The 11,681-nt window shown below is 40.8% G+C and overlaps 1 protein-coding gene across 1 annotated transcript; it reads right to left on the reverse strand.

Annotated features, from left to right (window-relative positions):
* Positions 1-1,493: 1,493 nt before the first annotated feature.
* LOC149304165 (vomeronasal type-2 receptor 26-like) lies at positions 1,494-6,425 on the reverse strand. The gene is made up of 5 exons (XM_089479700.1): positions 6,282-6,425; positions 4,924-5,787; positions 4,298-4,525; positions 3,108-3,231; positions 1,494-2,398 (listed from the first exon to the last, which is right to left on the reverse strand). The coding sequence occupies exons 1-5, from the start codon at positions 6,423-6,425 to the stop codon at positions 1,494-1,496; spliced, it is 2,265 nt and encodes a 754-aa protein (XP_089335826.1).
* Between the last annotated feature and the right edge of the window lie 5,256 nt (positions 6,426-11,681).

Raw genomic sequence — 11,681 nt, forward strand, 5'->3', positions numbered from 1 at the left:
TCTGCAAAAAGTGGATTCTTTCTGCGGCATGATTGTGATGCCACAATGTGCCAATGGTGCACTTGTGGCATCACAATGATGCCGGGATGTGCGGACACTAGGCGTCCATCGTGTCAAAAAGGCGGCACCCATATGTAAAAGGCGCTGCCATTTTGATGCCCCCGTCACGTGCTAGGGGTGAGGCCATTATGGGCGGTGTGCCCTCAGCCAACCCCTAGCACATGATGGGGGTGCCTTTTAGGCCCATCTGAAGAGGGCCATGGTTAGCCGCTTAAGATAAGAACATTTTAAAGGAACCATGTGGAATTCTTTTTTCACTAATTTTTCTCAAACAGCTAAATATTAATGCTGCCTATATCTGTAAGTAAAAGATTGGGCCATTGAGTTAGTGATGCTCAGCAGGTGATGCAAGATTTTTCCCATGTTCCAGACGTAGAGTGTACTATCGAACAGGTACTCTTTGCTGTCAGTGGATCATCGAAGGAGAACAATAGAGCAGATGATGACTGATCTGTTCGATTATTTGCCTCAAGTAGTTGGTTCCTACTGGAATACTAGACAAAACCACAGACATTTCTTCTTGGCCAAGATAGCCTGTGTATTTTTGCATGGCAAAAGCTACTGGTGATGCAGGCTTGATGTTGGCCTTGAGAGTCCTTTAGATTGTGCTGTCTACAGCAAAAGGATTGTTAATGTGAACTTTGAATCACTCTTGGATGAAGCAAATGCTTTGCCTTCATCAAAACTCGTACATAGGCTTATCTTCCAGTTTATTGACAGTCAAAGTTCATGGCAGGAGAAATGTTTCACAGTGCATCAACTTTCTCAGATGCTGCATGATATCTCTCTTGTGGTGAGTTGCTGTCAGCTTCTGAGACTTTCACTATTTTAATTGTGCTGTTCTTTTAAATTGTAAGCTGCTCTGAGCCTGTTTTTGGGGAGAAATGGAATACAAATAAATATTGCAACAACAAGAGTAGTTGAAGAAAAAATATTTATAACTTTTTATTTTATTTTATTTTATTCATACCCCACATTTGGGATGGCACATAACTCAAGGTGGTTTAAACAGAGATTGCAAAAAAGCAAAGCTAAAAGATATTTGACACAAGAGTTTAAAAACACAATAAATAACAGTTGTTAAAAAAAAACCTACACTAAAACAATTCTAAGTAATCCTGCAACTGGTTTTTTTTTTTTTAGTATTTAATAATGTCTGTCATTTTTTAAAGTGGTAAATTTTTCTTTTCTTTTTTTACACTTCTTAACAAACTTCAAAAATGACTGTTATATTTCCAAAAGAAAAATGGGTCAATTATGAAGTGATATGAAAATTCAATAGCATCATTTCATATTATTTCTCTAAGTATAGAAGAGAGAGAGAGAGACTTAGCCAAATGAATTGGGAACATGGACCATCTATGGACTTAGGTGCTTAACTGAAATACATGCACTAAAGAAGGAAAGGGAAAGAAGGAAGAAAGCAGTTAGTCTTAGGATTTTTTTCTCCTTTTCAGCTGATCCCTGGAATTGAGCTCAGGTCTCAGTAAAACAATGTAGAACTTAGGGATAAAAATGAAACCAAGCAATGCAGAGCTAGAGGCCAAGATGGAGAAGATCTCCACAGCCACCATGTATTTCCCTTTGGTGCTCAGGTAAGTGGGGACAAAAGACACCCAAACACTGCAAAAGACCAACATGCTGAAGGTGATCAGCTTGGCTTCATTAAAAGTATCAGGCAACTTCCTGGCAAAGAAAGCAATAGTGAAGCTGATGATGGCCAGAAGTCCCATGTAACCAAGGACAATATAGAACATGACATCTGAGCCTTCATTGCATTGCATTAGGATCTCTCCCATCTGGGAGTGCATGTCCCATTCTGGGAATGGGGGAGAGGTGGCCAGCCCAAAGGCACAAATGAAAGTTTGAATGAGAGATGCAAGAAGAATGACTGAGACTGTCAAATGCTTTCCTAACCATTTTCTCATCCTGTTTCCTGGCCTAGTAGCCATGAAGGCTAGAACTACTGTCAGAGTTTTGGCCAAAACTGAAGAAACAGCAATAGAAAAAACAATGGCAAACAATGTTTGTCGTAGAATGCAAATGATAACCCCAGGCTTGCCAATGAAGAGCAAAGAGCAAAGAAAGCAAAGGAGCAAAGAGAAGAGGAGGATACAAGTAATGGCCCAGTTATTGGCTTTAATGATGGGAGTATTCTTGTGCTGAAAGAAGCTCCATGTTATCACAAGGGTCATCAGAGCAAAGAAAAGAACCATAGAAACCAAAACAATTCCCAAAGGCTCTTCAAAAGACATGTAGTTTACATATTTGGGAATGCACTGATCTCGATTCTTGTTTGGATGCTGATCATCCGGGCACTTGTTGCACTTTTCTGCATCTGGAAGAAGCAAAGATAGTATTTTTTGATAATAAAAAAAAAACCCTACATTTCCAAGTAACTGAGAGTGCCCAATATTCTCCACTATTTTTTTAATGTAATGGAGTACAGTCGGCCCTTCTTATACATGGATATTTTATACACTGATTCAAGCATTCCTGGTTTGAAAATGTTCAAAGAATGTATACATTTCAAATATCAAACTTTGATTTTCCATTTTTTTATAAGGGACATAATTTTGCTATGTCATTATATTTAAAGGGACTTCAGCGTCTACATATTTTGTTATCCATGGGGGATCTTGGAACCAAACCCCAGCATATAACAAAGGTCCACTCTACTACTTAGTTTATTAATTATTCATGTAGAGTATTTATACCCTGCTGTTTAGCCACAAATGCTCTCAGAGTGATTTACAGATTGCTAATTTCACAGTTCCATGCCTTCAAGATGACACTCTAAAAAGACATGAAACAAAAAGTGAAGAGAATGACAGTGGGGAAGGGGATCAAGTTCACCAGGTACCGCCAGTTCTTCTCTTGATCCAAAGCCAGGGTAATAGCAGTTAAGATGTAGGAAGGGTCTTCATGTAGTTATATGTATGTGTGTGTATACTAAATGTTATATCGTTGCTCACATCCATGGATATTTTGTCCATGAATTCAAGCATCCACTGCTTGAAAATATACAGGGTACTCTCTCAGCTTACCTATCTGGTTTGAAATCATTCCTTCAGGACACTGTGGACAGTCATAACAACAAATCTCTTTGCCCTCATGCATGGTCTTGCTCTGTCCAGGATGGCAAACCTCAACACATCTGGATTGGGGAGGCTTCTGTGTAAAAAACACAGGGAAATGTATTGGGGGAGACCACCTATTTTTCTCTTATCCCGGTTCTGGGAAAATCTCTTATCAGTGAAGTCGAAGGCCAATTTGTGTATTGTTCTGTTATTGAATAGCAAGGTCTACAGGGTGTCTATTTACTTAATAATCCATTCTCTGTTGGGAATTCCCCTCACCCAGGGTGGTTTTCACTTGCATTTTCTAGGTCTTGATTTTGGTGTTTTGCAAGACTGGTAGCAATAGCAATAGCAAGTACATTTCAATCTGCTTATCAGTGCACTCAAGCACTCCCTAAGCAGTTTACAATGTGTAAGCTAATTGCCACCAGCAAACTGGGTACACATTTTAGTGACTTCAGAAGGATACAAGCCTGAGTCGAGTTTGAGCCCTTGGTAGCCAAACTTTAGCCTGAGACAGACGGGCCAAAAGCACCATGCTGGTGCCGATACTAGGGTTAGAGAGGGCACTGTTACCGCACGCTCCCTAACCCTACTACTTGTGGGTGCCGCCATGATTGCGCTGCCCCTTCCACACAGGGCACGCATCCATGACATGTCCTGTGTGGCGCATCCACAGGACATGTTGCACAGAACATGTCACCGCACTGCTGGAGGGCGCATATGAAGCCTTATCAGCAGTGCGGAAAGGAGCTGTGTTTCACAGCTCCTTTCTGCACATGCATCGCTGGCATGGCAATGACATGCCTGCACCAACGGAGTGCTGGTGGGCATGAAGCAGCAAGGGCACCCCTTTTCTGGGCCAAAGACAAGTGGCATTTTGCCGCTTCTCTTTGGCCTGGAAAAATGCCAGATTGGGGCCACAGGGCTGCACGTGCGGTTACTGTGGCCCCAATCCTGTGCTTCCAGGGGCAGCACAGACTCATCCCTTTTGGGCAAGGCTGTACAGCCCCTTTGTTTATTTTAAGGTTTCTTCTTTACTGTTGAAATTGTCCAGGTGTTTATGGATTTCAAAGGATTCTCGTGGATCTGTTCAATGGGAATCCTTTGCACTTACATATCCCTGGCAAGATCAGAAAAATACTAGCTAATCATACCTGCATAAACTTGTGATTCCACATAAGGAAATTTTGATGGATAAGGAAGTCTTTCCCTTCAGGAGCCCGGGGGTCACTCCATCCAATATGAGAGCTGTGTATGGACCGATTGGGGAAGGTGACTGTGTTGAGGATATCATATCCAGTTCCCAACTCCCCATTCTCATCAAAAAATATTTCCTCTCCAGCACTATTGTTGAAATGGATGTGTTTCAGGAAGGAATGAAGCTGGAAGGAAGTTGGAAAGTTAAAACAAATATCAAGGTAGGGTCAGAGAAAGGGATCACTTTGATTTCTGTGAAATCTGTGGAATTCATGTCTTATGTACTTGGTAATACAGTATCATGCACTATACCCTATTTCTTAGTCATGTTTGATGGACTGATTCAGGAAGGTGACTGTGCTGATGATATCATATCCAGTTCCCAACTCCCCATTCTCATCAAAAAATATTTCTTCTCCAGCACTATTGTTGAAATGGATGTTTTTAAAGAAAGACTGAAACTAGAAGGGAATTGTAAAGTGGGATAAAAGAGGACCTTTTCTATTTGTGACCACACACATCAGTGGTGACTATTACAGAATGAGCAGAAGGGTATTAGAGAAGGGCGAGAGACTCTTCCTACCTGCCAGGGTTGGATGTTCTGAAGGTTCCATGTAGCTCCATCTCCCCATCCTTTATGCTTTGATCTTGAAGAAAGCATGGCATGAAGAGCATGGGCAATGGCATAAACAGCATTGTAGATGCTGTAACTCTGACCAGACATCCTCATTTCAAAGACAGATTTAGGAAGGCTGCTCAATTTCTCTTCCCCGGTACAGTTGATTCTATTGGGTTCATATAAATCATATTGGGGAAGAGAGCATTGAAAGGCATTAGTCCAAAGGACACCCACAACATAATTTTCAGTTGGGTTTATTTTGCTAAGATATTGTTCATAGCCTTCTACTGTTTTTGCTGGTAATGCAAAGGACAGAGTGCCATTGAAAGTTTTGGGGGTGAAAGAATCCGTGTAGAATGTGGAGGTAAAATCCCACTGAGCTGTGATGATCCAAACCTTCTCTATTGGCTCCTTTCTGTTAACCTCATTGAAAAGCAGAATCAGTTGCAAGACTAACATCGACTGTGAATCCCCATGAACAAGAATCACATTGGTATCAGTCAATGAAATAATAAAATGGATTCTTGTCATTTTATCATGAACCTCCTCTGTTTCTCCTTCTGATGTTATCCAATTCTCTTTCACTATTGGAATAATTTCTTTAAAGTCAAAACAAATGCTGCTCTGGAGTAGCCAAGGAACAAGTGTCCTCAATAATGCTTCCCCACTGTCATCATCTGAAACAATGAGGCCAATCCAGGTCCATCCAAAATGCTTCAGCAACTTGACAATCCCAACATACTGAACCCTTTCATTTGGGATCATTCGGTAGACAGAAGGGAACTGAGCTTTATCTTTCAATGCAGGGTCAAAGGAGCCGTAACTGAGCTAAGGAGAAAGACAATTTAGACCTTACAATAACTCTCTCATTTTCCTCAGTATAAATTATTCTTCTAACATTTTTGGGAAGAATTAAGGTCAGGTTAATGGTTTTGATCTGGAAGAAATGTTGCTAAGGGTAAACACCACTTTGCACTATATTTTGGGGCAGGCAAGATTACCATAGGACTAACTATATGATATATGCAACAGACTGCAGTAGAGTTTTGCTAAACATTGTTGATCCAGGAATTTGAAGCATAAAAACCATGATGAGGACACCTTCAGTTGCAATGAACTATTATTTCTCCTAGAGCTTTCTCTTGGCCTTAAATCGCAAACCAGCAATTGCCATGAACCCTCTGAGAGGCAATGAGAAAGGGAAATGTTATAAAGAAAAAGAAAAGAAAGCTTTTCTACCACAGTTTTCCTCCTCTCAAACTGAGTCATCACCTTTAACCACCCAGATCACTGACCTTATTTATATAGCTAAAGAAACATACCTGGGCCATCTTATAGATATTCAAAATGTGAGGCATCTGCTTGGAATTGTGAGCGGAGAGACCACCAATGACTGCCATTAACTTCCACTTTCCTTTGCAGATATAGTTAGGGGGATTCCCATCTCCTGTAAAAAGGAGACTCATGGTCCCGAAACATGTTCCCATTTCATTGAGAGCTTTGTGTATCCAGTGTTGGCCTAATGTGCCATTAGGTAAGATGTAGTCATTTTTGTTGATTTCTTTCACACCAAATTGAAAGGCAAAATATTGCTGGAAAAATTTAGGCAAAGTGCTGCAATGAGAGATTCACAGAAACTGAGCGCTGCCACATTCTTGAAAGCATGTTTACATCGCTTGGATTAAAGTACAGAAATCTGAGTTTGACATGGATTCAAACAGTCATACTTAGTGGAGACTGAAATAAGTGGACTTAGCAAGTAGTGATTCACATAATTTTTTTTTACGTCAATGGCCTTAAGTATTCATCCAGATCCAGATATTGAAGTGTTCCTTAAATCGGTTGCATTTCCCCTTTATTATACACTTTATTCTATAGTTCATTTTCCCTCCTAATTGATATCCTTAAACTCTTTCAAAATCTCTGATGACCTTCCTTCCTTCCTTCCTTCCTTCCTTCCTTCCTTCCTTCCTTCCTTCCTTCCTCTTCTTGTATTTTGGACAATATATTAAATTCACAATGAACACATATTTCATAAAGAAACATACACTCTGCCTCTAAATCTTTTTCTTTTTTAGCAGCCAGTCTGTTTCATAATAATAACATAATAATAATAATTTATTACGACACTTGACCAGCACATAATAATAAAATGTTTACAGAAATTACATTGTATTGCATCCACTGAGAGCATCGTATTCTAGCATCATATGAATACATATATATACATATAAAAGTCAGAGATAAAATCCAGATATGTGCATCTAAATGGACTTAACAGTATACTAAATATATGGGTATAACAAAGATATGAAGTCGAAGGCTTTCATGGCCGGCATCCATAGTTTTTTGTGGGGTTTTCAGGCTATGTGGCCATGTTCTAGAAGAGTTTCTTCCTGACATTTCCAGGTCACTTGGGAGATTACCGCACTAGAGTAAAAGCGTTCCCCAATGCGTTCTCACGGGCACGAGCCTGGAACGTGATGAGAACCAGAACGCTAGTTTACCGCACAGCGGAACGCCGCTGTCGCCGCCGGGCGTTCCAAATGTGTTCCAAATGTGTTCCCAATGTGTTCCAGGGACGCCATTTCTGGGAACGGTTTTGAACCGTTCCCAGAAATGGTATCCCTGGAACACATTTGGAACACATTTGGAATGCCCGGCGGTGACGGCGGCGTTCCGCTGTGTGGTAAACTAGCGTTCTGGTTCTCATCACGTTCCAGGCTCGCGCCCGTGAGAACGCATTGGGGAACAGTTTTACCCTAGTGCAATAATCTCCACAATATATATACCCAATATATATATTTCCAGGCAAGCATTCTCTGAAGATGCCAGCCACAGATGCTGGCGAAACATCAGGAAGTAACTCGGCTAGAACATGGCCACATAGCCCGAAAAACTCACAAAAAACTATAACAAAGATATTTGACTATCTACAATCAAAGTATGGCCAGAAAAAGTTATGTAGTAATTTACTGTGAGGGTGATCTGGCTGTGACATCTGTCACCTTAAAAGGGTTGGTTCAGCCAGTCTGTATCTAGCCATTTAAGACTTCCTTTAAAAGGAAAATATTCCCCTTTTAAGTGTGACATTTCATATTACACTTTTTTGCCTTGAGTAATTTCCTCAGATTTATATGACAACTCTGGCAACAATCATACTTTCCATGTTTACAATCTAGGCAGAGTACCTTGAGCTTTGAAAGTGCAGAAGATTATAAAGAAATATATAATGTGCCCCAATACATCTTTCTTCCTTTTAGCTATCATATTAAAAAACTTTAACATCTGGAGCTCACTTCCCTTAAAAGAATCTGGTCAGTAGTGAGCGAATAAGCCTGCAACTGGGTTATACTCTGTGGAATGCAAATACAGTTTGTCATGACTGAGATATCAATTGCGGGATACAGACTGCCCCTTTGGGGTGCCCTGCACCCTCCCCATTCTCTGACGGATCAGGGCCTGAGCAGCCACAGCAGCAACCCCTGAAGCCCTGGTCCACCGCTTTTCCAGGCCTTGGGGAAGCGGCAAAAAGCCGGTTCCCCGGGGCCTGGAAAGGGGTATTCTTGGGGCTTCATACCCCAAGGACACCCCAACAGCGGCTGGAAAAGAGAGATAGGGGCTGCTCGGCCCCTTTCTCTTCTGTATCGCTGGTGCAGCCGTGTAAAGGCTGAGCCAGCGATACCCGCAGCAAAAGGAGCTCCGCTTCGGAGCTCCTACCGTCGCCGCTGAAAGGGCACCACAAGTGCCCTGCAGTGGCGCAAGGGCGTCACATGCACTCTGCTCCGTTTGGAGGCAGCACACGTGTGACGTAATCATGGTGGCCCCCGTGTGGACGAGAGACCGCCATGATTACATCCTTATCACGTGCTAATGTGGGCAGTGCACCCTCGACCAACCCCTAGCACATGACGAGGGCACACTTTAGGGCAGTCTGGATCCCACCAAAGATAGCTTTAAAAACTTATTATTCTAGCATGCCAGGAAGAAGAGTTTTGATCTGCTTATATCCTGGCTATGCTGTTTCCTTCCACACCACACACTTTTTAAAAAATATTTTAATCAAACGAGACTAAGGAGATTATCACACTCTAAGTAAGTCAATTTATCCCCGATGGGATAAAGTCAGTTTTTGCGTTAACAGTGGCTTTATCTCATAAAAATTGCCACAGATGCCACTGGACAACTGGAACCCTCATGAAACCCAGGTCCCAGTGTCTCTCAGCTGGCTGCTTTGTAAAAACGGCTGGGCATGGCTGGGACCTGTGTTGCAGTGGCCTGGCAGCAGCGGCAGCAGTTTTACCAGCTCTTAATTCAAAAAATGACTGTATCCCATTATTTATAGTATGATAAACTCCGAAGTGTTTCATATAGGCAAGACATGCCAAGCAAGAAACAATGGCTCAGGGATTTAGCTCACAAATTGCATTGGTTGGCACCATATTACCACATTGGTTCGCTCCTCAAACAGAAAGATGAAATACAGTGTTTCATACTACCATGATATCATTGACCTCCAGCGATTGTTGAACCTGTTGCCCTCTAGATAATGACGAACCATAGTACCCATCATTCCTACCCTTTTTGCATGCTGACCTGGGCAGAGTGATTGGCATTAGACAGCAACAAGATTTGGAAAAGGAAATGTCTGGGAAAGAAGTTCTGACAAACAAACAAATACATTTTCTACATTTACTTGAACACACTCAGTCAGATATATCTTTTAGACCAATAACCATTCTGTGTAATTACAGACTGACTTACAAGGCACTTGTCACTTTAGCAGGAAGCCTGGTAAAAAAAATCTCTCCACGATTAGGAATGAAAAAGGAGACAAATTCACCAATGACAATATCCTCTAGAATTATAGCTGAGGTATCTTCCACTTTTGTCTTCCAATCACACCCAGAATTCATCTTCCCACTTACATGATGAGGGAGTTGCAGCAACAAAAGGATCAGCAACAGAGACATCTGCCTATCTAATAGTAAATCTTGGCCCCAGCCACTCCTGCATAAAACCATTGGGAAAGGTGCATAGAAAAGCAGTGGTACTCCCAAGACCCTCATTAAGTAAGATAGTCAGTAAACTAAATTTACAAATACCTCAAAAAAGCTGTATAGTAGAAAAAAATTTAACACTGCCCTCTGACTTCAGTGCACCCCAATAATTGTGTCTAACCAATTGTCTTGAAATTAGTCTTTATACATGCAGGAGTGTGATACAATAAATTTGGCTGGTTGAATCATTTGTGTTCCTTGCCTTCTGTTACCCATGGACTATAATTGCTCCAAGTCAATAATTATGATCATTACAGGGAAGATAATTGCCTTGTCAGTACTCTCAACTGAAAATGACCAGGAAGGATTTACGTACTAAATTACAACCTTAATATACTGGCTAACATGAATTTAAGTATATTTGCCCATGAGATTACAACTGAAACAGAGATTCAGTCCCTGCAATTAAATCTTGCAATATGTGTGTGTGCGTGTGTGTGTGTATATTCTAAATTGTGAAACCATTTAGTTGAACTGATGCTAGACCTTTCAAATCTCAAATGCTGTATGTGGGCTTATGCCATTAAAGCATTAAGCAGGGCCCATGGAAAATAGGCACCTTAGGCAAGACATGCAGACAAATGCTAGCGTTGACAAAACCACAATGCAAAATGCAAAATGCCTGTAAAGGTACAGCAGCACAGAACAGAAGAGCTGTCTATGGTCATTCTATGGTCATTCCCATTGGATTTCACAATACTTCCTTGGTTTGGCAGTTGTGCAACATTGTATTCCGTAGTTCTTCACTTCAGCCATTACCTTCTGAATCAATCCACTGTGCACCACATGCACCAGTTCTACTCTGAATGTATAAGTCATTTCCTGAATAAAGGCTAATATCATGTCATGTCAATATGCCCAAAATATGCATATTGATGTTTATCTTACTTGGTTGCTACTTTTCCTTTTTGGTTGTTATTCACACCCAGATTTCCTGATGTATTCCTTTCCAAATGCTTTCTATTTCTGTGGCTCCTTTTCACACCCTGGAATGGCTGGATCAGGGCCACGGCATTCAGTTGCCATGGCCCCTATCTGGCTAAGAACAGCCAAATATGTACAGCACCTTAGTCTCAAAGGGGGTCCACTCTCCCCACTATCTCCACGAATATGAAAAACACAAAGTGCATTTCTTTCTCTAAATACAGGTGGATCTCTGATTCACCAGCTAATCTTTCACCAGCCTACTAATCTTTCCTGATGAACCTGGAAGAAGTAATTCAATTTCAGTAACTCATCCTGTTTCTTATGATTCTATATATGAACTAAACCCCATTGCCTACAAATATTTATGTCAACAATCTCTTTTCAAAATAAAGATTTTAAAATATAATTGCAGGAAAAGTAGAACATAAGGTCTATGGAAGGAATCCTTTGTTATATGTAAAACTGAAAGTGTCACTTGCATAATCCAGAATAACCAAAAAAAGTATTACTTTATTATTTATTTTATTATATTTTATTTATTCCCAATCTTTCTCATGGTTCAGGATCCAAGGTAACATCAAACAAATTATGACAAATCACAGGTAAATCACAGATATTTGGCACAACAGTCTTTTTTAAAAAGCACTAAATAAAAGATATTTTACAAAATCCACACTAAAGCAACTTAAATTAATCCTGCTGCTCTCTTTAAGCATGTAAACATTTCCATGGTCT

The sequence above is a fragment of the Sceloporus occidentalis genome, unplaced genomic scaffold (assembly GCF_023333645.1).
Source record: "Sceloporus occidentalis isolate IW3139 unplaced genomic scaffold, rSceOcc1.0.p SCAF_14, whole genome shotgun sequence".
NCBI classification, from domain to species: domain Eukaryota; kingdom Metazoa; phylum Chordata; class Lepidosauria; order Squamata; family Phrynosomatidae; genus Sceloporus; species Sceloporus occidentalis.